Source organism: Eubalaena glacialis, chromosome 4 (assembly GCF_028564815.1).
Source record: "Eubalaena glacialis isolate mEubGla1 chromosome 4, mEubGla1.1.hap2.+ XY, whole genome shotgun sequence".
NCBI classification, from domain to species: Eukaryota; Metazoa; Chordata; class Mammalia; order Artiodactyla; family Balaenidae; genus Eubalaena; species Eubalaena glacialis.
Window position 1 is genome coordinate 179,238,929 of NC_083719.1, and position 26,904 is coordinate 179,265,832.

The following is a 26,904-nucleotide window of genomic DNA, read 5'->3' on the forward strand; positions in this document are numbered from 1 at the left end:
TTTCAACAGCTCCCTCTGGTGCACAGCTCAGTGGGCGAGCTCGCAAGTCTGGGGTGTTCTGAGCTCCCAGGAGGGGACCAGGGCCACCTGGCCACATGGCTGAAAAAGCACTGGGGCTGCAGTTAATTAAGGGGAACCCCAGGGTGTGTGATAAGAGGCCTGGGGAGACAGCTGCTCATTCCGGGGTGTGGCACTCAGCAGGGCGTAACCGAAAGCCGCCACCTGCCTTTCAGGAAGTGCTGTCTCAGGGACAACTCGAGGGTTGGACTCTTAATCATCACCTCTACACTCAGAACCCCTGGAGCAGGAATGGGGTCTGATTTGTCACTGTAACCCCAGTGCCAGGCCCCTGTGCAAATGCAGAGCGCCCTCGCTCGGGTGGGGTTGGGCGGCTGAATCAGGAGGACCAGCAGCTGCCCGCAGCCCTGACTCAGCTGTAGGCAGCTGCGAGGGCCGGGAGCCACCTGCTGAAAACGGGTGCTCACGTCACCTCCATGAGCAGCTGGTGCCGGGAGCCTCGGGCGGAGGCCTCCTCCCTCTTCCCCCCCCACAGCTCCCAGGGGTGACGCACGCAAAGGCGGGGCTGCCTGACCCCGTCACCACTCTCAACCATCTCGCAGGGTGACTTGACGATCCCCAATATATCCCTGGGTCCTCCGGTCAGCCCCATGCAAAGACTGGCAATATTTTGCTTAAACCTGACGCTGGAAGGGCCAACTCCACCCAGAAGTGGGTTTTGAGCAGCTCGGGACGGGAACCGCACAGGGGTGCCTTCCCGAGTTCCATCAGGAGGAACTGAGTGAACCTGACCCCACGTGTGAAGGGTCGCTGTCGTGAGTGAAAACCGACCAAGAACGGCCGAAGGGCACTGCCCAGGATTCGGACCAAGGCCTCGATCCTGGCGGCCGAGCCCTGCGCTGCCCGAGCCCCGCCCGCGGCCCTCTCCGGCATGTACCTTGAGCCACTGCTTCTCCGTCAGCGAGTCGCTGTAGTCCACCTCCTTGCGGTGGCGGGAGCCGCGGCCGAACATCTTCTCCTCCTCCTCCTCGCAGGTCAGCCGCTCCACCTCTGCGTCGTCCTTGATGATCCACGAGGGGAGCTCATCCTCCTCCATCAGGCGTGGCTTCCGCTTGGGGTTGCGGGCCTCCTCGCGCCTGCGGTCCAGGTCCATGCGCTGTGGGGTGCAGGGCGGCAGGGACAGAGGGACAGGCGTCAGCACAGAGGGGACAGAGGAGATGGCCAGTGGGCACACGCGGGGGCACCCTGACCGGGGGCTGCTTCCCTGCCTCGGGACCATCGCTGCAGCGGTAGTTAAACAGCAGCTTGGTCGTGCGGTGGCCGAGCTGGCCGGGCTGCCGTGTCAGACCTTGGCTGGGGCTCTGCTTCGGGGGCAGAGACAAAGGACAGGAAGGTGGCAGAACGGGGGCTGGAACGGGGGCTGAAACGGGGCAGCGGCTCCCCTGCCCCACTGAGGCGAAACAGGCACAGCGGAAGGCACAGGCCTGCTGGGGCCGAGGGCGCCCCCAATTCCCCCCGATTCCGTGCCCACAAGGGGCAACAGGGCATCTGAGACCGAGGCCCTTGCCAGCCCCTCAGTCTTGGACAGTGTGACTCCCTCTGAAAGGGAGCCTCAAGGACAACAGGCATTGGCCGGACGGAGGACCATAAACTGGAGCAGGGCTGGGTGTGTACGTGTGTCCCGCCATCCCTACGACACACTTAGGAGGCCACAGAACAAAGATGGGTCAGTTATGAGCCATGGAGGGGCCACCCCGAGGGCCGGGTACCCGCCGAGGATGCCACCGTCACTGAGACCTTTTGCTCCGTTCGGTGTCAGCAGGGAAGGGGGCGGGGGGCGGGGGGGGGGGCGTGTGAGCCCCACTGCACGCGGTTCACACAGGTGGGAAACCAAGCCCCTGAGGGTGCGCAGGGCCCGAGTGCCCGCGGTGCTCACCATGAACAGGTCGAACTCTTCCTCGTGCCGGGCAATCATCTGGTTCACCGTCTCGTCGTCAGGCACCTCGTCTTCTTCCTACAAGATGTCACACGTTTAGTTGGAGTGCGGGGAGGCCGGGGTGGGAGGCGGCCGGGCTCGGAGGCGAGCGGCGGCGGTCCACGGGAAATGAGCTGGCGGGCCCAGTCCGGCTGCGGTGGATGGGGACCCACACGGCAGCGAGAGACGCACACGCACACGCACACGCACGCTCCGTGGGATCAGGGCCCTTGCTGGCCGTCTCAGCCGAGAAGCCGAGGATTGAATGGGCATGGAGACTGAACTACCCCTCTCACCTTTAGAGGTGGCTCCTCCAAGTCGGGGTTGACGCCCGCTGGCGGAGGGGCAGTGTGGGCGAAGCTGGCACTGCCGCTGCCCGTGCTGCAGTGTCTGCTCTGTGGATAAATAGAGGACTTCAGTCTCCAGGGCTGTCAATCCGGCATCTTTCACCAGCAGTTTAGAAAAAAAAAACCACTTCAAAGAAAAAGCAAGTACTCATCCTCTTTCCTTTCAGCCCACACTCCCTTTACTCCAAAGGGATGCAAAAAAAATAAGAGTGCAAAAAAGGTAAAAAAACAAAAATGAAAGCCGCTCATGCGTCCACCACTCACGCCGGGGAGGGGGTCGGGGCTGGCGCTGCCCTCACCTCGTCCTGCTCCTCGTGCTCCAGGATGGCCTGGAGGAAAGCGCGCCTCTCGTGGCTGGAGGACTTCTGGTCGAACATGCCGGCCTGGATCACCTTCTGGTCGACGTTGAGCTTGTACTTGGCCGCGGCCAGGATCTTCTCTTCCACGCTGTTGACCGTGCAGAGGCGGAGCACGCGGACCTCGTTCTGTTGCCCGATGCGGTGGGCACGGTCCTGCGCTTGCAGGTCCTGGGGAGAGAGACGCCGGTCAGCCCCAAACAAGCTCTTTATTTATTTTTTTATTTTATTTTATTTTTTTTTCAAACAAGCTCTTTAAATCGTTAAGGGACAGTAGATCACTGGATGCCGCTGGGAAAGGCAGGGGCCTTCCAGTTCTCGGGCACCTGCCTGGCTGTTCTGCCCGCCACAGCCAGAAGCTCTGGAACAAGACCTGGAGTCCGTGCCGGGATGACTTCACCCCAAATTCCTGCAGAAGCGTCACTTTCTACCTTCACTGGGATCTGATGGATACTCAGGAAGAAAGCGCAGTTGTAGAGGGCCACCCCAGTGGGTCATACCCCAGCAGCTCCTCTCACAGCTGCACAGGCCCCCTTGGCTGCCCCAGGCAGGGCCTGGCTTGGCGTGGCTGTATCACGGCGAGGGCACTGTTTACAGAATGACGCCAAAGCTGGGCAGCCCCACGTTGATGCCTGGTTTGATTGGAGGCCCTGCTACTTCCTTGCCATGCAAGCCGGGCCCAGGCCCCACCTCTCGGAGCCTCAGGACACACTCTGCTGACACCAGCCCCTCTCGTGGCTATCGTGTGTGAGAGGAGCCAACGGGCATCGGGTGCTCAGGCCAGTGCCTGGTGTGGAGCAAGCGCCCATAAAGTGGTAGGCATGGCGCCAACGCTGTATCATCACGCCCAGCGTAGACCCAGGAGGGGCTACGAGATCCTGTGTCTGGGGCCTGCAGCCGTGTGGGGCTGACCTCCAGATCTGCACCTCATGGGGGCGGCAGAGGCCACACCTGGTGGGAACAGGCGTGCCTTGTGTCCACGGTTCGGACCCCCACCCCTGCCCCGCAGCTCAGCCGGCGTGATTCCTGGCTCTGCAGTGTGCTTCATGACCTCTGATGCCCCCCGGGTGTGGAGGAGGACAGGGCTCCACGGGGGTCTCTCCCCCCGACAGCCTGTGGGTGGGAGAAGCACACTCGGACCACCTCTCAGGACACAGGCCAGTCACCGAGGTCCGGGCGGGAGCCACACCCGAGGCTGGCGCAGCAACCACCCCAGGCACTCGTCTGTCAGGTGCCCGTGGTTTACACACTGATAACCAGCTCTGCTGGGCTGTGGAGAAAGGCTCGCTGGCACCGTCAACAGGAGTGAAAGCTGGGGCAGCCTGCTGGAGGCCACTGTGGCAGAACCAACCAGAACGTGAAGGGACAGGCCTGTGGACCGAGCAATCCCGCCTCTCAGGCTTGGCCTGGCCGGTGCTCCAAGAGAGGGACAAGAGAGCTCCCCGAGGGGAACAGAAAACCCGGACATCTGCCAACTGGGGTTTGAGTCAAAAATCCTGGGGCCACCATACACCAGGACAGCTGGCTGCTGGGGAGAGTCCCCGTGTGCTTGCATGGAGACATGAACACACCAGCTGCTGGTGGGAAGAGACACGTGCTGGAACATGCCGTGTTCATGTCAAAGCCAGAACATATGTGTGTACATGGGTAGATGCTGGCTCAGAGAAGAGCGGGGTTGGTGGGGAAGGGGAAAAATGGACTCTTTAATTTGTTATTTTCACTTATCGGTATTTGCATTTGAAAAAATTACTACTTTCATAGTAAGACGTAAGAGGCAAACACTTACTTTAAAACTACTGTACCGGGGCTTCCCTGGTGGCACAGTGGTTAAGAATCCGCCTGCCAGTGCAGGGGACACGGGTTCGATCCCTGGTCCGGGAAGACCCCACATGCCGCAGAGCAACTAAGCCCGTGCGCTGCAACTACTGAGCCTGCGCTCTAGAGCCCACGAGCCACAACTACTGAGCCCACGAGCCACAACTACTGAGCCCGCGCGCCACAACTACTGAAGCCCGCACGCCTAGAGCCCATGCTCTGCAACAAAGAGAAGCCACCGCAATGAGAAGCCCGCGCACTGCAAGGAAGAGTAGCCCCCGCTCGCCGCAACTAGAGAAAGCCTGGCGCAGCAACAAAGACCCAATGCAGCCAAAAAAAAATAAATAAATTTATAAAAACAAACAAACAAAAAACTACTGCGTCTATAAAATACCACATCCCTGTTATCTACAGGCATGGAGCCCTGTGCAGGGTGTGTGGATAAGAAACAAGGGCAGCAGTGCACAGAGCACACAAAGTATGCCCCAGTGTGGTTTTAAGAGGCGCCAGCATGAGAGCTGGGCCAGAACATGGCCAGGAAGGACCTGCATGGCTAAAACAGTGACCATTACTGCCAGCTGATAGGACTGGGGCATTTTCCACTTTCTTTGCACATTTACGTGACACCAGAATTTTTTTTGTTTTTTTTTTGGCTGTGCCACATGGCTTGTGGGATCTTAGTTCCCCAACCAGGGATTGAACCCAGGCCCTCTGCAGTGAGAGCGCAGAGTCCTAACCACCAGACCACCAGAGAATTCCCAGGATTTTTTTTTTTTTAAATAACAACAGAACATGAATTTTTTCATAATCAGAGCAAAAAACGAGTTTTGTTTTGAGAAACAGAAGAAAGTAACTGCTCTCTGGGCTTCTCTCCAGGGGCCTCCGGGACTCCAGGAGAATGTCAAGAGGCCAGCGGCACTCATGCTAGTGGGCATGGTCTCCCCGAGGCTTCGAGCCCCTCCCCCTAGGGGGCCTGAGAGCTGTTACCTGGTGGGGGTTCCAGTCACTGTCGAATATGATCACAGTGTCGGCTGACTGGAGGTTCAGACCCAGCCCCCCAGCCCGGGTGCTGAGCAGGAAGATGAAGTACTCGGAGCCGGGCTCGTTGAAGGTCTTCAGCAGCATGCCCCGGTCCTCCGCTTTCGTGGTTCCTGCCGGGGGGCGGGGAGAGCAGGGTTAGCAAGGTGACCGTGGCGGGGGGAGGCAGGGGCGGGCGGTGGTGCTGAGGAGACAGAGGAACACCTACGTCAGGGAGCAGGTATAGCGTCCACAGCCGTCCAACTCGGGCCACCCAAGCCATGGCCACACTCGCTCAACACGTGGCCGTGAGTGGTGACTGGCGAACAACTCAGATTTACGGTGACACTACTGACTGCCAGTCCTCCCACCCCAGGAGAAGAAAACGAGCCCCAGCGGGCCCCCTGTGTCTCCTCCGTGTAAATCGGGGCTGCTGTGGGAACTAAGTGGGCGGGTGCTGGAGCACCGTGCCCGGCACCCAGCAGACACCCAGGCAATGGGGCTGCCCTGTGAGTCGTCACCACCTGCCCTGCCCAGGGGTCCAGGGGGTGGCGGGAGACACTGCAGCAACACTGTTAACACCGGGCCCCCAAACCCACGCGGGGTCTCCAGGTGGGCAGACGGGGCTGCTATGGTAATGAACAACTGGCCAGAGGGCTGGCGCCTGCCTCCATCCTACTGTGATGGGTTTTCTCCATTCACAAAGGGAATCATCTACAGGCAAGCACACGGGGGGCTTACAATGGAGACTTGTTTCCCTCTGGGCAGGACGGCTCCCCTCTTCATGGAGCCACAGGGACTCTAATGTGACGGCCCAGGACATGATCCTCAGCATCGTGATCCTCAGAGGGGCATCTAAGCTTCTCAGGCTACTGCCAGCCTGAGGGGCAGAGGTGCCTCTGGGAAAGCAGGTGTCATTTTTGGTGTTGCTTCCAGCCACTCGCCTACACGTCACGATGAACAGCATGGAGGCCTGATGCCCACTGGCGCCTGGGCTGCCCCAGTTCCAAGGAGGGGCTGAGGCAGGCCCAGGTGGAGGGGCCGCTCCCAGATGCCCGGCCTGCACCCTCACTCTCGGCATTCTGACAGCAGAAGGTTCCACTCCACGTGCCACCGAGCCCCCACCCTTGCCGTTCTGGCTGCACCGTGTGGCACGCGGGACCTCAGCTCCCCGACCGTGGATTTACCCTGGGCCCCTGCAGTGGAAGAGCGGAGTCCTAACCACTGGACTGCCAGGGAAGTGCCCCCCCTTTGCCCTTCTTTCCCAGAGTTTCTGCTCACGTGGCAGTGACCACATGAGGTGCCCAGAGATGCAGCCACAGCCAAGCAAACAAAAGTCCTCATCCTACATACAGGACTCTCATCATGGAGGAAAAAAAAAAGGGGGAGGGGGGCAAATGGATGGGCGCTGGGGTGGGTGGGAACACGCTCGTCACGTTCGGCCTGTCCTCTAGGGGTCGGGGCGGTGACACAGACAAGGAGCAGCACGCGTGAAGGCTCAGCCCCTGAAGGACGGAGAGGCCACTGGGGAGGTCAGCACGCAGGGGGAGGGCGAGGTGAGCCTGGCCACGCAGGCCTTCCAAGCCGTGGGAAGCACCTGAAGGAGGGAGGTTTGAGGGAGGACCTGACCACAGCTGTGTTTGCAAAGGTCGCCCTGGACAGAATTCCAAGAACAGGCCGAAGGGAGGCAAGATAGGGGTGCAGCAAAGGTTCTGGGTGGGAGTGGGGAGGGCAGAGACCGACAGACAGATCCGCCCAGCAACCACGAGTCCACGGTCTGAAAAAAACCACAGTTCCACAAGATGTACCGTGAAAGACACAATGGGGGCAAAGAGGTTTGGGGTGTCTGGCCATGGATGCACATAGCAACGAGCTTAGATAAAGGCTCTGAGAAGTGTGGTTTATCCCACACTTCTTAACTGTGTTTACCCTGGAGGCCCCCAAGTCCATTTTTCTCGAGAGCCCCATTCACTCCATCTGACGGAGGGTGGGGGGCTCCCTCTAGGGTCTTCCGGGTCAGTTGACATGTGTCAGAGCACGGGCCCTGCACACTGTCAGCACCTCACTCAGCCCCCTCCTCCCCGGAGCTCCTGCGTGCTGGGAACAAGGCAGAAACAGGGCTTCTTATGAGTGCATGTGGTCACAGTCAAGTGCTGTTCCCAGGGAACTCGCCGCTATCACCCCTGCAGCATCGGTTTTCCTCCCTCCCTTCCTCCCTCCCTTTCCTGCTTCTCTCAGTGCTCACGGTTCCGGCATGAACGGGCCCAATTCCAGCTCCAGAGCCACCCAGGCAGTGGAGAGAAGAGCATGTTGCTCACAGCAGCCTAATGAAAGTTCACCCCCAGACCCCTGGGGGAAAAGACAAGCTGCTTCTCTGTTTGGTACACTGAGCAGGTGGAAGGAAAGCCCGGAGGGCATGGCTAAGAATGAAGCCAAAATGGAGGACAAAAGAGCCAAGAGCTCCAGAAAAGCCCCTCTTAACACCATCTGGGCACCTGGATCCAGCTGTGCCTGAAGCAAGCCATCCCTTGAGGTTCAGTTATGTGAGTCTATCAAGGCTTCCTTCCTTATGCCCACAGGATATGGGTTTCTGTCACTTCCCACCATAACAGGACCGTAGAGCAACCCTTAACCACTGGACGCAGCGTTCTGGTGCAAACACGGTAAGCCTCACATTCAGGAGATCCAGCCATGATACTCCCAGGGCCCTCCCTCCCATTCCTGCAAGCCTGTGTCACTGAGTGAGCCGCTATGCCCACTCCTGCCGCTAGACCTAGAGAAGCTTTGGCAGCAGTGGATAACGAGGCCGCCCTTTAACAAACGTCTCTCTCCCGGTCGTACTCACCATCGAGCCTGAGGTATTTAAAGCCGCGATACGCAAAATAGTCTTCCATGATCGTCATGAGGGAGGTCATCTGACAGAACAGCAGCACTTTATGGTTGGTGGCCCGGAGTTTGGGAAGAATTCTATCGAGCAGCTCGAATTTCCCCGAGGCTCGGTACAGGTCCAGCCTGCGGAGTGGAGGGGGTGGGGAAGGACACACACACCACGTGAAGCACAGCGCCCTGCAGGCGGGCCAAGGAGGACGTGTGCTCCCATGCCCAGGCTACCTGAGCCGGCCTAGGCAGGCTGGCCACCAGGCTCGGGGGCACACAAGTGCTTCCTTGGCAGACTACCCCCGCGCCCGCCCCCGCCCCCCTCCCCCCACCAAAGTTTCAGCAAAGCCATTTCAACCCAACTAAAATAAACTTGGTCATGTAACTACTGACCAATTTGGATACTTGTAAGAGCGAGAGAAGGTGCTAGTTATTAGTAAAGATACTGGGACAATGGGCGTGGACAGGGGCTGCCCCGGGAAGCCAGGCCTCCTGTTTAAGAACCTTCCAAGAGCAGAGGCTCACAGGGGAGAGTGCCCACACCGCACCACACAGAGGGCTAAGGGCCACTGCAACTTCCGTCATTCGCTCCTGGTTTACAGATGTGGAAACTGAGGCTGGGGGACAGTGCGACACGGCTGCTGACCTGCCAGGGCCGGGCTCAAACCCAGGTCGGTGGGACCCCATTATGCAATTTGGTATAAAGAACTACACAGCTAAAGAACCTTTTGCTCTTTCATTCGGTGCCTCTGCTCTAGGAAATAGTTTCCTATCCCAGAAAAATAATGGTGGCTTTAGCGTTAAGAATGTTTTAACGGTGAAACCCTGAGGCAGCATTTGTGTCCAACACCAGGGCTGAACGATGCCTAGGCCGCGCTTTATAAACAACGCTGGAGAAAACACCCCCAGAGCACGGTGCGTGGTGCACTGTATAAAGAGTATCCCTCTGTTGGTGGGCGGAGTTTAGGCTCAGAGTGGTTAGGAAAGCTGTCACAGGTCACAGAGCCCAGAGGTGGGGCCTGGAAGCCAGGTCTGGTCACCTCTCAAAGTGGAGAATTTTTATTCTCTTCTTTGGGTTCATCTATGTTTTCAAAGTTTTCTGCCAGGAATATACTGCCTTTGAAATTAGACCAGTATAACAACAGAAATGAAGCCAACCAAAGAGAGAAATACTGGCACACAGATGGTCTGCCCACCCCGTTAAGCTAGGAAGATACTCACCCTTGGACGATACCACCGGTAAACCCAAGGTGCTCGGAAAAGGACTCCTGCGATGGAATGAGAGGCGGGTCAGTGCGGGGCAGGAAAAGGCGGCCAGGCCCCACGCCTCCGAGCCCTCCCACCCGTGCTCAGCGATCGCCCACAGCGGCCCCAAGGCCACACACAGATGCTGAACACAGCTTTTCTATCCCACTGACATCCCTTCCGTCATGACCTAACACTCTTAACCACAGAAAGGAGCGCGCCAAGGACGGCGCGCGCCTGAGACCACACTTGGCGAGCTGAAATGGAACCCCAGGGGCCTCTGGCATGACCCCGGAAATTTATGCCAGAATGTATGGACATATGTGTGCTTTTCAGAAGCAAGCATCCAGACTCTCAAGGGTACTGGGGCCCAGAAGGTTATGGCCAGAGCCGTCATGAAGAGGGACGCTGCTCTCCATGCTCTGCCCAGGATGGCCCCATGTGTCACCGAGTGGGGAAGGCTAGTAACCAACAAGCAGAGGCAGCACAACCCCACCGGGGGGGAAACGACTCCAAAGAACAGCCTCCGAAGGCTTCGGCGGTTACCTGAGGTGGGATTTTCATTTCTCTTGCATATTTCCCTACAGTTTGGATTCTTTACAATATACGAGCGCTTGCAAACAAAACATGCATAAAAAGACAAATGCACAAGCATCGTCTAGCCTAAACCTTACAAGCTCTTTTTCTCTAAAGTTGCCAGAGAGAAGTGACCTAGCTCTGTCTAGGGGCTAGGCACAGACAGACCCCTCTGAGAGCAGGGTCCTGTGCAGGCCTGAGGCCCACGAGCTCCGGGTGCCGCTGGGCCTGCCGCCCCGGCCCTGGGCCTCACCTCGATGTGCTGGAACATGTACGGGTGGTTGCAGATCTTCCTCAGCTGCATGATGGTGTTCATCAGGGTCTTGGTGCCACCTTTGCCCTGAGGAGGCAGAAGAGAGGCTCCCAAATCGGTCTTGTCCCAGGGTGGGGTGGGGTGGGGCGGGGTGGGGGGGAGGAGGCGTGGAAGAAGGACGTGGGAGTAGCTGTGGCTTGTGGCAGAGGAGACGGGGCGTGTGCAGCTGGCTCCTGTCGGGGCTCAGAGGCCTGAAGCCAGCATGAAGCCAGCGCTGGGGGAAGCGGAGACCCCCTGGCACCCTGGAGGGTGGAGGGTGGAGGGTGAGGAGGGGCCGGCGGGACGCAGGGGAAACGTGACTGGCAAAGAGCTGAGGGTGGATCGCAAACACTTTGTGAGGCCAGCTCTGTGGGCACTGGGGGGAGTCCCCGGGGCGGGGTTGCAGCCAGACGGCTTAGGAAGATGTCTGGCTATGGGGTGAAGGAAGGATGCCGGGGTGGGTGCCGTGGGCCAAGAAGGCAACGAGGAAACAGGGTGCTGCAACAGCTCGGGTAAGAAAGGGCCCAAACGAAACATCTGGAAGAGAAAATGGGGTGGCAGGGCCAAGCCCGAGGCAGCGGGGGCAGAAGTGAGGGACCTGGGAGGACAACTGCAGTCCTGGTGAGGGGAACAGGGGCGGCGGGGCCCAGGGCCTCAGAGGGGCCCAGAAGGCAGCCCAGCTCCCACTCCTCTCCACCGTAAACTAACGTCACCCCAACGCCATGTAATGACAAAGTAATCAGGCTCAGTGGCCGTGGCCGTCGAGGCTCTTTCCCAGCCGGGAAGGTGGGACTCCCTAGAATATTCTAACGGCTGGGGTCCGTGCTGGGCCCCCCACTGCCGACTGAAGCGTCCACGGGAGAGAGCACTTCATGAGCAGAGGACCCTAGACTGCTGACTGGGAGGCTCGGGGGCCTCCCTGGAAACGGGCCATCAGCCTCTGCCCCCTCAGCCTTATGGACTGGACCCATCCACACCAGCTGTGATTTAAACCAGGCCCAGTCAACACCCTCGGGACCACGACCCGATGGGGCCTCGGCCACGACTATCACCTCCCAGGAGGCGAGAGCCTGCTGCTTACACTGTGCACAAGCCCCGCACCCAGCGGCCCCCAGCGCGCCTGCCGTGGACACCTCGGGGGGGAAGGGGGGCCCCGGGCCAACCTTCTTATCCTTCTCAGAGCCATCGGTGAGCAGCACCCCCTTGGCCTGCATGTGCCGGTAAAGCACGCGCTGCAGCGCGGACATGTCGCACTTGATGACGTACTCCACCTGCAGGGCACACGCCGCCGTCAGCCGGAACTGGAGCCGAGGGTCCCGGAGCCCAACGCCCAGCCTGGGCCCGTCTCTGATCGCCCAGCCTCTCAGAGGCATCCTGGGCCCTGGGTTGTGTGCTCTGATCAGGGCACACAGGGGTGACTGTGAGGAGACCCCATACCCAGGGGGACGAGGGGAGATGGGATGTGGCAGACGCACCAGGGCAGAGAAATGTGGGGGGCTTCCTGGGCCAGATGGGGCAACTCGGCTACCTTCCAAAGGCCTGCCCACAGCCGGCCAAGAAACAACGGGCAAGTGTGACTGGAGGGGCGACTGGCCAGGGACCCCAAGCCCACCCAGGGGAGAGGGGAGGGGGCCCTGGGGGGACTTAGTGCTCTAACTTAGCACACCTGCCTTCCACTTGAGAGACCCAGTGAGGGAGAGTGGCCAACCCCAGGCGGGATCGACTCCTGAATGCCGAGGCAAGACCAGGGCCAGGCCTGGGACCCAGGGGAGCCACCTGACTGGGCCCACCCCAGGGAGGCCCCCTGGACGATGCTGCATTGGGACTTCCGCTCAAAACAAACGTGGTACGTGGAATTCCCTGGTGGTCCAGTGGTTAGGACTCGGCGCTTCCACTACCGGGACGCCAGGGTTCAATCCCTCGTCGGGGAACTAAGATCCCGCAAGCTGTACAGCGCAGCCAAAAAGAAAAAAACTAAACGTGGTACCTTTTCAGGTAACTGAGCCTCGACTTCCTTCTTGAGCCGCCGGAGCAGGAAGGGCCGCAGCACTTTGTGGAGACGACGGATGATGAGAATGGTTTCCTCCTCGTTCAGGTCCACCTGGCAGCCCCAACGAGACACGCCAACCAAGCGTTACCTCCAAAGGAGGGGACAGGGATGCAGGGAAGGGCCATCTGGAGTCACCCTGTGCTCAGCACCTCCTTTTCAGACTACCCTAAGCTTCACAGGAGCCTAGCAGGGCAACCTCTTCCTCTGGAAAACTGCAAGGATCTAAGACCTTCTATGGAAGTCCTGGGACACGGAAGCCAAGGCCCCAGGGCGCTATGAAACACAGCAGCACGCTGCATCGCTTCCCCAAGAGTAACAAACCCACGTGCCTGGAATCCTGCCAACACGTCCAAACGAAATCTGGACAGCACTGCGGGGGCCACACGGATAGAGCGTGTGGTGTAACTGGGGGGTGCTCCAAGAAGGCTCTGTCACTGGAAGCCCGAATCAACTCTCATTTCGGCCTGGGTGGGACGGACAGAAAGAAATGCTGCTCTCCCAGGGGGCCTGCTACTCTGATAAAAATGTGAATTAAAAAAAATTTTTTTAAGTGAAAAGATGACATCTGAACTTTTCTTCTCTGGGTCCCTTTGGGCAGAGCTTTTGCTCAACTTGAAAATACGTGAAACCAGAGCATTTGATCCTCAGCTCTTGGGGGGGTGGTCCCTGGGAATCTGAAAACTGGGGGCTCCTTTATTATGGGATCCTTGGAAAGGCCTCAATTTCTCCTTCAGGAGGGCTTCTGCCTCAGCTGATACCAAGGAGGCGGGACCCCATGGATGATGCTGACAGAGGCCCCCCAGTAAGAGCTGAGGAACAGCTGTCCCAGACCCGCCTAAGGAAAATCCGCTAACTGGGAACGAGTGAGCTGGGGCACGGCTGCCGTGGGCGGCGACGCTCACTGTTAAGCCCTGCGATCGTGCCCACCTCCTCGGTCACCAGGCTCAGGCCGCTAACCTCCTTCAACGGAAAACGCGCGCGGTCACAGACACACCAACAACGCCACTCCCAGCCACGCAGACATTGAGAGACACCGGCCACAACCCACAGCCCTCTTTAAAAACAAAAGGGACAGAATCTGACCATGTTACTCCTCTCACTGAAGCCATCCGAGCTACCCGCTGCCCTCAGGGTGACCATTTAAACTCTCCTCAGGCCCTCCAGCTGCACCTTCCCACCTCAGGGCCATATTCCTTGCTGTCCCCTCCCTGTGCCTGGGGCACAGGGTCAGAGAAGCCCCGGGCATCCCCTGGGATTGCTCTGCCCTTCTCCTCTGGGGTCCTTGGGTGCCAGGGCTGCCCTGCGCTCGGCTGGGCTGGCTGTGGTGGGCCCTCAACCCACAGCGACCCAGGGAAGCCAGCTGGGCCGGGACCATCAACTTGGAGGGTCCTCGGAGCTGCTCGCGGCCGAGGCTCACGGCTCCCCGCTCCACGCCCCCGCCACCGCGTGGCCGGCTGCACACCCACCTTTTCGCCGGTCATGGCGAAGGGCGCGTTGAACCACTGCTCGAAGGTGCTGCAGCTCTTGAAGATGGTGGGCAGCAGGAAGTTGAGCAGCGCCCAGAGTTCAGGGAGCTTGTTCTGCAGGGGCGTGCCCGTCAGCAGCAGGCGGCGCGGGGCCACGTAGTGCGTGTTGAGGACCTGCGTCAGCTTGCAGTGGTGGTTCTTCATACGGTGGCCTTCGTCCACGATCATGTACTTCCAACGGATCTGCGGGCCGAGAGCAGGAGGTCAGGGGAGGACAGGCAGCGGGGCTGCCCACCTGGGCGAGGACCTCACGGCCATCAGGCGAGAGGGCTCCGGGCAGAACGGCCTGCCGAGCTGGAGAACGTGAGCGCAACGACAGCCCCTGACGAGGGACCAGCTCACACCGCAGCCTCTGTAAAGCAGGGGGAGAAGACGGACACGCGGACAGGGAGACACTGCCGTGACCTGCGACTGGGTGAACAAATCCAGGGGCAGAAAAGTCCTTCGGTTTCCCAAGAAAATTACGTATGCTAGTACATGACACAGAAAAACACCCCAAGTAACAACCCCCCTGCTGATCAGAGGCCCTCAGGGGTGGGGTCTTCAGGGGACTTGGTTCAGCAACGGGTGCATTTCCAGTCAGCAGGCGGCAGCTCTAAGGCAGGAGCAGCACAGGTGAGTTCAGCACAGGTGTGAGCTCTGGGGGCCCCGGCTGCGCCCCAGAGCCTGTCAGTGGCCACACGGCTGGTGGACACAGGCTAGATGCCGATTCTAGCCGTGAGTGTGAGTCTGCAGGCGGGACCCGCAGCTGTAAATCCCTATTTACGTGTGACTGTGACGAGCTTCAGAGCCACTCTGGCTTTGGCTTCTTTGGCACAGCCTGGCTGAGGAACTGCACGTCAGGTGTCCCAGACGAAAAGGGCAGAACCGACTGGGGGAGGGACCTAGCAGCCATTTCCCACGAGGAACCCCCATGGCAGGGGGTTTACGTTAATTAAAGCCACTGTCAGACAAACACAGGATTTTCAGAGCCCCGTTCTCATGCTTGGGATGGGCCTGGCTTTGTACTGGGTCAGAAGGGTGAGCCTGCACACTGGACACCAGCTCCCTGGGCCCCAGTTTCCTTATCCGTAGCTCAGAGATGCACATCAAGCACCAAATGTCATCAGTACGACCAAGGCCGACAGGTGTGGTAACACGTAAACATCTCCTCCATCCACTGGGTCAAAAACTCTACCACTTGACTTAATCCCCTACACGGTTAGTGAGGCCAGATGCAGCACCTTCTGGCTCAACGCCTTCCCAAACTGGGAAAAGAGCTTTTTGTAGGCGAGGGATGGTGCCTGTCTCATATCTGGGTCATGGTTTATTCTCGGTAATTCCCTGATGGCCCAACTAGAGCTGCCTTCACAACTGTGTCAGCTAAGAGGCTGCCCCGCGTGCACAGCCCCCAGAGTGCTCCAAGCCAGCGGTCCAAGGCTGACAGAACACACAAGATGTCAGAGTGCTTGGACCTGGATGCCAAATCCCTCCTGCTTCGTGGGCCGCTTTCCTGTAGGCTGTGGTAGGGAGACACGGCCACCAGGGAGGGAGGTCTGAGGCCTCTAGAGACAGGCGGAGACAAGGGGGGCCTCACCACAGCCCTGCCAGGGACACAGCAGGCAAGACAGGTGGGTAGAGAGTCACCGCGTGTGGCCAGGCTCTTCGGGCAGAAGGCCCGAGAGGAGCCAGTCCACATGTTGCGTAGACGGAGCCAGTCTCTGGACGTGGCCCAGGGCCAGCCTGGGGACAGATGGTCGGAGAGGCAAGCCCAAGGTCACCTCGACCGGGGCTGTTCGCACACACAGAGCAGCTGTCTTTTTACACATATGCGGGGGAATCACTGAGAAATGTCTTCGGGGGCTTTGAGAAGATGGGAAGCGTGACACACTTGCGACAATCCTGGGCTGGATCACGGGCTCCCTGACAGCACGCGACGGCCTGGGCTGGCTTGTTTTACAGGCAGACACGCTACCTTTGCAAGGATGTGCTTGTCTTTAATGATGTACTCGTACGTCGTCAGCAAGACGTTGAACTTGCCGCTCCGGAGCTGGGGGACGAAAGCACGTCTGGCTGCTGGAGAGCCCTGTGAGGGAGAGAAGACACGCGCGCCTCAGCCTCTGGGCCCCGGGTCCTGGCCCCTCACCCCGGCAAGGGCAGAGGGCCAAGTGTGGGGAGCAGAGAGAAGAGTGTGGGTCCTGGGCGGCCCAGGCCCCTGGGAGGCTTGCTGCCTGCACCTCCATCGGCCCCACTCCTGATGGTCGACCAGCTCCGCTTCCCACACCCTCCTCTTCCCGGGTCCCCATCTCAGGCCTCCAGGCCTCCCACACAGGCGCAGACCGCCGTGATCACTCCCAAAGGGCAGCTCCAGCCTCTTCCCGGTTAGCAAACCTGCCCCGTCCCTCCTGTTCCAAGCTCACGTTCCAGACAGAGCTGCACTCGTTCCCATAAGCTCTTGCCAGCCAAACGACTTTTAGCTCCTCGAACGCACCAAGTTCTCCCCACACACGCTGTCCCTCTGCCGGGACCCGATTTTCCCCATCGTGGGGCTGAGAGCCTCTCAGCACAGGGTGGCGAGCCTGGACCCGGTAGACCTGCGGCCAAGGGCCCAACGGGGCTCTGCCACTGAGTGGCTGTGTGAGGCCCTCTCTGCCTCTCTCCCCACGAGGACAAGAGGCACGTTTAGTCCCCACTTCACAGGCGAACTGATCTAGGGGTGGCACTCAGAGCAGGCCTGCACGGGGCCCACGTGTCCTGGTGTGCCCCGTCACACAGCAGCCCACGGTGGACACTTGCTAAGTCATCCCACGTGAATGGGTTTTAACCAAAGATTGGCAAGAATAACGAAATCTTCAGGTGAATGCGTTAATGTCACCACATTCCACAAACTGAGTCCATAACTTCAGTTAAAAAAGAAGCATCACTCCTCGAAATAAAGTGATCCAAACCCTGTGTTAATGGCAGGATCCCATGTGTATAACATAAGAAGACGCACACACGCACACGTGCATCCTGTCATTAATGCAAGTTGATGCCCCTCTTCACCCACACGTATCCCCTATCCTCCCACCCTGCCCATGCCCACCTCCTCAGGCGGCGACGTACCTTGTAGGACACCTTCACCACCGAGGGGGCCCACTTGTCAAATTCGTATGCCCAGTTGGACAGCGTTCTGGTGGAAACAAGGAAGGGAGAGTCAGGGTCTAGTTCTGTTGCCAGCAACTGTCCAACAGATGTCCACGAGGAAGTGAGGCTGATTTGTCTGTGACCCTCAGAACTGGCCGGGTAACGGACCATCTGTGGGAAGGAGGGGACGGTGTCCCAGGTGGGAGACACAGGGACACACAAAGGCGTGGTGGTGGGTACAGGGACAGCCTCCGCCAGGTTGGCCTGGGCTGGAGCAGGGTGGCCGGAGAGGGCCAGGACCAGGAGCTGGACCCTGGAGATCAGTTCTCTGTCACCGCTGTGTGGCCACAGGCCCCTGTGAGAACACACCACACGCTGCAGACCTGCTGCCCAGAAAAACGCAGATTCACGGTGCCTCATTTCAGGCTCAGGACGCTGGGGGTGGGGTGCGGGAGTCATGCCACGGAGGCCGGGGCTATAGGAGACACCACCGAGTCGCGGTGCCACGTCAAAATGAAACTGGCAGCCACTGAAGGTTCTTGCCTGGTAAGAGACAGAATGAGGATGGGAGGCAGGCGAGACCGAGCCAGGCCCGGGCAGAGGACTGCAGGAGGGGGAGCGCAGGAGGGCTCGAGGCCAGGAAGAGGGGGGACAGACAGAGATGGGCAGTGAGCGGACATGGGGGCGGGTGAGGAGGGACAAGTCACCCCCGACTACAAGAGAGAACCTCAGGAGAGGGTGACAGCGACAGTAAAGCCAAGTTCAGAGCGGGTGGGCTCTCGGGGAAATACTGGGACACAGAGTCTTCGGTGGGGGAGGGAACTCACTCAGACAGTCTAGACCAGGGGGTTTGTAAAGACAGGGTGCAAAAGCCAAGTGGAAGAGACTGCTCGTGGCTCGCCTGGCTCCTCCCCACAAGAAGCTCCACTGAGGAGCTCCCCCAGCAGCCAGGGACAACCAGGTGGGCACAGTCTTAGCCAATGAGATGGAAGCCTAAGTCGCTGGGCTGAAAGTCAGGGAAAGGTCTTGAAGGAGGGTAGAGACTCAGCTGCCATATGCTCCTGCTGCCCTGGGCCCCGCCCACCATTCTGGGAACCCAGAGGAGATGATGGAGGCAGCACAGCCGTCTTGTAACCATGAGGGTAAAAGCCTAGGGGCAGGAGTCCCATGCTAAGGATGACTGAGCAGAAAACTGCAGGAGCCTGGGTCCTGAAAGCTTGAAGCCACCTGGCTGTGGGCTTCCCCTTACTGAGGATCAGCAAGATCGCCCTGGTTCAGTCACCGAGGTCTGGTTCCTATTGCAGGGAGCAATGGGGGAAGGTCGGGGCACTGAGAGAGAGAGAAGCCAAGGGCCAAAGCCTGGGGTGGGGGAGGGGCCTCCGCAGAGGGGGAGAAGAGCTGAGGGAGAGTCGGGAGCGGAAGTAAGGAGACAGGCCAGAGTCAGGGGTCAAGAGGGAGGCAGGACAAGCAAACTCATGGCGGAGAGCAGCACGCCCCAGCAGGTGGATGGGACAGCGGGACACTCACAGTCTGAAAACATCCCCCAGGGCACAGGTGGCTCCTGGAGATGACACTCAACAGACTGGGCCCCGGTCTGGGGAGCACAAGGGTGAAAAGGGCTGAAGATCAACACACGGGATAACTTCACTGAAGGGAATGGGGGAAAGCAGTCAACTTAAGTGACCTTGGAAAAGATGTTTTGGCTGGAAAATGTAAGTCTAAGGACAAAAGGAACTGGATCTCTAGTTAGTAAGGCTGTTCCTCACAGGCTAAGTATTCTGAAAGCACTGTACATGCACACTGGGAACGAACACATGAGCAAGGGGAAAGGCTAGAATGAACCCTGTGGTCCCGGCTGAGTCAAAGACAGCAGTATGGTCACACTTAACTAAACAGAGACACAGATGACCAGACGCAAATCACGTCAGCATGTGTGCACTAGGGTCAGTACACGTACATATACTTCCTAGCACTGCACACTGAGAGGGCCTAGAAGCAATGACGCCCCAGAAGCAAGGAGCACACCTAGCACCCAGGTCTTGGTTTCTAAGACCATTTTCTAATAAGGGAAACCAGGGCTTCTTGGAGAAACGGCTGGTTCTAGGCCTGGGAGGGAAATGTACCAGCTGAGCTTGGAGCGTCTTTGGGTGCCAAAAAGCAAAGAAGTGCTCAAAAACCCCACAATGATGGGGGCATGTCAAAGGAACAGAGCAGCCAACTGAGAGAGCTCCCGATGGCCAAGGCTGGAATGATTTGAGCAACAAAATAAACTAGTATTGGAGTTTAACCCAATGTATAAAATAAACATCCAGGAGTCCATATTGATATAAATGATTGAATACATTCACAACTGGGGGAGAAGAGAGAAATCTTCCACACAGGAAAACTCCAAAAAATTTATGTAGTGATTTCACCTTCAAGGAGGTAGCTCTTAATTGCCCACCTATTATGTGTGGGCTGAACTTAGTGACTTTTTTCCAGAATACAGTATGGAAGGGGGGAAAAAGAGTAACTTCACAGTGGAGACACCTGACACACACTACCTCAGCCAGGTGATCAAGGTCAACCTCAAGAGTGAAAAGTCATGTAGACAGTAACTGCCCCCCCTTGTGAGGTGATAAGACGCGTGCTTCACTTCTGGTCTTCGTCCCGAAACCCACCATCCCATTTAAGGATAAAAAAAATCACCAAACAGACCCAGGCTGAGGCACATCCTACAAAACACCCGACCAGTTCTCCTCAAAACCATCAAGGTCACCAAAATTACACCAAGTCTGAGGAATGGTCACAGACCAGAAAAGACTGAGGAGATGTGAAGGCTAAATGTCATATGGGGGACTTCCCTGGTGGCACAGTGGATAAGACTCCGTGCTCCCGATGCAGGGGGCCCAGGTTCGATCCCTGATCAGGGAACTAGATCCCACATGCATGCCACAACTAAGGAGCTTGCGTGCTACAACTAAGGAGTCCTGGAGCCACAATTAAGGAGCCCGCCTGCTGCAACTAAGACCCAGTACAAACAAACAAACAAACAAATAAATAAATGTCACATGGGATCCTGGAATTGAAAATGGAAATTAGGGCAAAACTAGTGAAATCCACATAAAGTTTACTTAATAGTAATGTGTTTAATTACTAGTAATGTTCCAGTGCTGATTCCTCACTTGTGACAAATGTAACACAGTCACGTAAGATGTGATCAACCACAGGGGGAACCTGGGGAGAGTATACGGGAGCTCTGAGTACGACCTTTTCAACTTTTCTGTAAATCTGATACTATTCTAAAGTAAACAACAACCACAATGCAATGACAGAGACGTGCTGAAAGGACACAGGGACCGATCTGAAGCGTCTCCCTGGGCCAAATCTGGGACAGTTTAAGCAAAGTAAATAACAATAGTCCCCACGAGACAATTCTTCTATGAAGAATTACACCATTAAACAATTAAATAAGGGAGAAGAGACAGCTCTGCCTTGTAGTGGAATTCCAAGACCCGTAGAAGGAATGACGGAAAGAGAAAACCACTACTCGGCACTTTCCAGAGTGATCATCATTTCAGGTGAGACTCCTCTGACGGATGCTGAAACTATGGGGGAAAGTATGGTGAGAAATGGGATATTCATATAGCTTCTAAGTGCCTTCTCACAAGTTACTTATAAATTACAAAGGAAAACTCTTAGGTTTATGTGGGGAAACCCGCAGGCACCACGTAAGGAAAGACCAAAGTGATGCTCTCCTGTCACGGAGCCCCTGGGCTTGTGCCTCCTGATGTGAGGCCCCAAGAAGGGCACAGCACCCATGCTGGAGTTTCTCGCCAGAATTCCAGAAAGAAGACACATCACACAAACCCAATCTGAGGGACAGTCTACCAAATGCCTGGCCAGGATTCAAGTGTCAAGATCATGAAGGACAAAGATGGACTCAGGAACTGTCACAGACACACGGCAACAAAAGGCAAAGTGGGATCCTGGACCAGAAAAAGGCCTTTAGTGGGGAAGTCTACAACATCTGAACAGAGTCTCTAGATTCGCTACCAGTTAACAATGATTTGTTAAATAACTGTTACTATCCTGGTGTTGAAACTGTCCTAAGGTTATGTGAGATGCGGGAGGCCGGGTGAAAGGTATAGAGGAACTCTTTACTACTTCTGCAGTTGTTTGTAAGTCTGAAACCGTTTCAAAATGAAAATTTAAAAATGACAAACCCAGGCTGCAGAGCAGCACGCTGGGCAGAGCTATTCCAGTGGGGATGAAGTCACGCCTGGGAGGCTGAACAGAAGGGAGGGGACTTGAGTGAGTGGAGAGCAGGGAGTCGGCGCACAGGCAAGGGCAGCGGGAAGCAGAGAAGCAGCTGGGTCTGACCACGGCCTGGGACCTTCTGCCGCACCGTGGAAACAGTTCCCTCTCCATGAAGATCTGTTCCTGCCAAGGCAGCCAGATTTACACCGCCATGAGGGACAGAAGGCAGAAGGAGGAAATCAACCTCTCGAGGTGAATTCTGGGAGGGTTCTGGGGCTCCCAGCCGTGGGTGCGTGGCCTCTGGAGGCCTGGCCACCTTATAGGTAGGAGGGCATGTTCCCATGGGCTGAGGGATGAGTATTCGGTTTCCCATCCTCCCCCTCGACAGCTGACTTGAGGCAGACATGGTTCCCCCTGAGCACTGGGCCGACGGGAAAGGGGGTTCCCCTTCAGGGCCAAGCCAAGTGTACACACAGAGGCCTGGCCACATCAGAGCAGACCATCCCCCAGGCCCATGACTGGACTGTTGCCTAACATGTGACCTGAACTGGGTCAATGACAGCCAGTCCTGGGACTTCTGGAAAAAACCCAGGAACAGGAGAACCATTTTGTGACACATGCGGAGCTGGGAAGAGGGATGCCCAGATGGCCTGAGGAATCCTGGCCCCTGGAAGGGTGCCTGCTGGGAGGAAGAGACCAACGGTACCAAGAGGTGGCAAGTGAGAGAGCCTCCTCTGGACGCCGTTTGGGTATCCAGATGCCACCTGAGCGTCTGTGGTGCCTGGACCAGGCTGGGACACGATCGACAGGGCTCGGTGCCCCAGCAGTAAGTGGACACAGCGTCTGCACAAATGGTTCCACTCCACATTTCTAGTGGGCAGTTATCTGACTCCTGTGACAACCTTGTGTGGAATTTGCTCATTGTGGGGCCTGAAGAGGACACCAAGGACATCCTGTGAGAGCTGCCCCAACAGGGATCATGGACGGGCACTCCATCACCTGCCCTTCTTCTATCCTGAGCCTTGACACCAGAGGCAGGTGGCTATGGGCTGAGTTGTGTCCCCCCAAAATTTGTATGTTGACATCTTCATACCCAGCACCCCAGAATGTGACTATATTTGGAAATAGTCTTTAAAGAGGTAATGAAGTAAAAATACGGTCATTGGGGTGAGCCCTAATCCATGACTGGTATGACTTCGTTATAAGAAGAGGAAATTAGGGCACAGACACACATAGAAGGAAGGCAATGTGAAGACACATGGAGAAGACGGCCATCCACAAGGCCAGGAGAGAGGCCTAGGGAGAAACCAGCCCTGCTGACACCTTGTTCTCAGACTTGTGGCCTCCCGGGAAATAGCGCCTATTGTTTAAGCCACCCAGGCTGTGGTCCTTCGTGAGGGCGGCCCAAGCAAACTAACACACAGGCGTCTGAGCACAGGCCGGGCTGCTGGTGACCTCCGGTGGCGGGGCCTTCCCATCGGGCACTCCCGGCACCTGGGGTGGGCACACTCACGAGAGAGGTACTATGATGAGGAAGGGCCCGTTGATCCGCTTGTGCTCCATGAGGTACGTGATGAGAGCGATGGTCTGGATGGTCTTCCCCAGGCCCATCTCATCAGCCAGGATGCCATTCAGGTTGTTGTTGTACAGGGACACCAGCCACTCTAAGCCTTTGATCTGCAAGGAGAAGCGGCCAGGACTGAAGCCCAGGTTGGGTTCGGGGGTGTTCCCCGCGCTTTGGAGACTCACAAGTTCTGCCCCAGCCAGGGACCTCCTAAGGCCATCTTCACTTGGTATTTTGCTCTGAGTCAGCCCACTCCTTTCCCACTCAGACTCATCCTCAGCAATCCTGTCTCTGAAATCACAGGGTTGCTGTGCTAATGAGAGATGTATATGAAATGTCCTTTCTGGGCGCACATTTAAACAGCTAAGCTTCTAACTGTTACAGTGTCCGTCTGTCACTGCCTGACACCAAGCCACACAGCACACCAGGACCAACCTGCCCTCAACCGTGTGACACTGGATTCAGGAGAGCGTTGGGGCTTCAGGGGAACTTGGTGATGAGTTCACCACATGACTAACAACTGCTTCAACAGCATCTCAAGATTAACTGAAAGGATTCCAAAGCTTGTGAAGCTTTCTGAAACACAGTCAATTAGAGAGAATATTGTCTTCAGGGAAAATCTGGAAATTTTCGTAACAGACTAAGCAAGTTAAGTCTTGCCCATGTTCTGATTTCTCTGATTACACTGGTCTCTGGAAAGTTCCACTGGCCACAGGATTCACCTTTGGCACTTGATATCAGCACGGAGGTTCTGAGAGTTCTTTTAAGGGAAGTTGGGGATCAGAGGTTACAACCAAACTGAGTTATCAGGGACATGTGTCCTTTGGTTGGGGATATACCAGCTGCCTCTTGGGAGCTTACAGGTGAGCCTGGGATATGGGGCCACAAGAGAAGAGATTTTTACTACGAGCAGCTCCATTTCTTGGTTGTTCCAGGCCAGACCCTGACAAAGAGCTTCAGAGGCGTCATCACTTCACCCTCTATATATAACCCTAACCCTAACCCTAACGCCCCAGAGGCGTCATCACTTCACCCTCAGAGGCTGGCAGGAGGGGCTGCTGCCCCATTTCCCAGAAGGAAGGACCGAGTCTAGGGCTGCTAACCTCTCCTGCCTTGCTGCCTCATGCTGCACAGAGCTCCAGGAAATATGTACTGAGCACCCATGGGCCCACACCCGGGTCCCATTCTGGCTCGGCCATTCCCAAACTGTGTGATTTTGAGGCATCGCTGTACCGCTCTGTTCCTCAGTTGTCCCTCCAACCACCACCCCCATGAAATTGGGAGGACCACAGCACCTACTTCAGAGTGGTTGAGGGAATTCAGATGCTAACAGCCTATAAAGTGCTCCTATTCTGCTTGGCACATATGAAGCACCCAGCAGATGCTGATTTATTGCAACATTTCATTTCCTCTTGGTCAGACCATGCTGCTGCTTTACAGATGGGGAGACCGAGGCTCAGAGGGGAAGAGCGAGTTGCCCAAAGACCAAGAGTGTACTGTGAACTCAGGTCTGCCTGCCTTCAGCAGCCACCCATGACCTGGGAACCCCTCTGCCGAGACCGCTATGTGGACGTGGCCCCCTCCAACCTACCTGGTACTGCTTGAGGACGCCGTTGACCATGAGCGCCGACTGTTTATCCACCCTCTCGGTGACGGCGTGGGCCACGGCATAATAGGACTGCAGGCCACGAGCGAGGGCCTGCGACACGCCATACTCATCATCAACATCTTGCTTGGCGTTCCTGGGAGCAAGATCAAAGGGCCGTGTGAAGACACACATTCCTACTTGTGACAATGTGCTTCTGACACAAACCTCCGCAGAGCAGCTTTATGGCCTGAGCCGGAAGATAAGCCGAAGAGCGGCCGCACAGTCTGAGGACAGGCAGTGCAGCAAACACTAATCCAGGTGGGGCCAAGACTAGACTTCTGGGTGCCATGGGAATCAAGTCACTGTCACACCACAGAAGGAATGTTACTTTTAGCCAGAGGCTGGTCACATGGCCCACCCTCTCTACCAGGAGTTCAAGAGTCTAAAGGGAAAATGTACACTCAAGAGCCTTGCACAAACCAGACTCATTTATACTTTGGCTGTTTTGTAATCTAATCTAGAATTCTTTAATTAAAAAAAACTCTTTTTATTATTTTATTTTATTTTTTGGGCCGCGCCACGAGGCTTGCGGGATCTTAGTTCCCCAACCAGGGATCAAACCCAGGCTCCCGGCAATGAGAGTATGGAGTCCTAACCGCTGGACTGCCAGGGAATTCCCTGGAATTCTTTTAAAAAGTGACTTTAAACTATTTACATTTTATTAATGTGACAGAGATATGTGATCCAACAATCATATTGCTTTATGCTGTTTTGTTTTTATATCTTCTCACAAATCCTGCACAGTGAGCTGGGTTTTCTTAGCTTAGAGGGTTTTTTCCTATATATTTCTGATGGATTTCAAAGACTGTATGTTTGTTCTAGCGGTTCCCTTCATACCTAGCGCATATGTAATACATAATACTCTCAATGCTCTACTTAAGAGTATCCATTAACTCTGTACTGTAAGCCACAATGAAACTGGTATGTTAATTGTAACTGTGCTTACAATGGCAAAGGATGAGAAATAACCTAAACGACCACCGCCAGACTCAGGCCACAACGTGAGACCATGACAGGGATGCCACGCGGCCAGATGTGGAGGAGTGAGACACCCTGTGTGCACAGACACAGGAGCAAGGGGCAGAACACTGTGCCCCAGATACACTCGTGCAAATGAAAAGAAACACAGATACACGTCATGCTTACTGATGCACAAAATATGTGTGGAAGACACACGATGCTGGAAGCACTTTCTTCCAGGGAGGAGATGGGGAGGGCTGGGGCTGGAGCACAAGCATGAGGCAGCCTTTTGTGGTAAACCCGACTATCTCTTAAACACAGGATGAGCCACGTGAATGGATGGAACGTCATTCAACCCCTACAGATATCAGTGACATCTGAAGTAAATCAATTTGGTGTTTGTGGTCCCACAACAGCTGCCGGCTGGACAGTGCTGTCCAGGGAGAAGCTGGGATTCTAACGGCTTCTGCCGGTGCCACCTCGCAGGAAGCTGGTGGAGGCAGTGGGAGCAGGTGGAGGGATGCCTTACTCAATGATGTGCCGGGCGTCCACCTCGGAGACGTCGTCGCTGTCTGGATCCGGAATCTTCTTCTTCTCCTCCACGGGCAGGGCGGGAGGCTGTGCTGGCTGCGGCTGCTCCTCCTCCTCCTCCTACCAAGAGACAAGCCAGTGTCACCTCAGGTCACCCCACAGTGATGTTTTTACAACCCACGTGCCCTCTTCCTACCAATCCCAAAACATGTCATGCTTTTTATTTGCATATTCTTTTAATTGCTCAGTATATGATTTTTAGTTTTCTTAGCAGGGTCCAGACACTTCTTTTTAAGGACATCTCAGGGTATTCTGTACTTCTGTTGCACCCAGCCCCCCTTACACAATGCATACTACTAAAACAGCTTTTCCCTTCTCTTGGATTTCCTAGGTATTAAACATTTTATAGGTAACCTTCAATATTTATTGCTCTTGATTTACTTTCAGCTTTATTGACATGGCCAAAATGTCTAAAATATGTCAAATAAGACTGATGATAACAGGCATCATAGTTTACTAAGAGGTTTTCTATAAATCTGTATATTAAGTATGAGTGTTGTGTTTCATTAAAAGGATTTTTCAACATTTACTGAGCAGATAATAACGGGGATTTTGTATGACATATTGAAAAAACACACACAAATACATTTCCCAATATTAAACCATCCTTGTATTCCTGTATAAATCCCACAAAATGTGTGTGTATAATGGAACTGCTATAAAACTAAAAAAAAAGGAAAAGTATCTGTAATTAACCTGTCAA

The 26,904-nt window shown here is 56.2% G+C and overlaps 1 protein-coding gene across 9 annotated transcripts in view; it reads right to left on the reverse strand.

Moving 5' to 3' along the window:
* Positions 1-26,904, reverse strand: part of SMARCA4 (SWI/SNF related, matrix associated, actin dependent regulator of chromatin, subfamily a, member 4) — an 87,125-nt gene that overhangs the window by 21,063 nt on the left and 39,158 nt on the right. For 6 of the 9 annotated variants that reach the window (XM_061190462.1, XM_061190465.1, XM_061190463.1 and 3 more), the window contains exons 14-29: positions 26,140-26,261; positions 24,594-24,744; positions 22,952-23,115; positions 17,179-17,245; positions 16,049-16,159; positions 14,035-14,277; positions 12,506-12,619; positions 11,682-11,789; positions 10,480-10,566; positions 9,627-9,673; positions 8,374-8,540; positions 5,499-5,662; positions 2,640-2,867; positions 2,290-2,388; positions 1,955-2,032; positions 956-1,174 (exon numbers count right to left, since the gene is read on the reverse strand). In XM_061190462.1, the coding sequence (XP_061046445.1) occupies positions 956-1,174; positions 1,955-2,032; positions 2,290-2,388; positions 2,640-2,867; positions 5,499-5,662; positions 8,374-8,540; positions 9,627-9,673; positions 10,480-10,566; positions 11,682-11,789; positions 12,506-12,619; positions 14,035-14,277; positions 16,049-16,159; positions 17,179-17,245; positions 22,952-23,115; positions 24,594-24,744; positions 26,140-26,261 (2,169 nt within the window). The remainder of the gene's footprint in view (positions 1-955; positions 1,175-1,954; positions 2,033-2,289; positions 2,389-2,639; positions 2,868-5,498; positions 5,663-8,373; positions 8,541-9,626; positions 9,674-10,479; positions 10,567-11,681; positions 11,790-12,505; positions 12,620-14,034; positions 14,278-16,048; positions 16,160-17,178; positions 17,246-22,951; positions 23,116-24,593; positions 24,745-26,139; positions 26,262-26,904) is intronic. The other 3 variants (XM_061190467.1, XM_061190466.1, XM_061190464.1) reach the window with 2 other exon arrangements.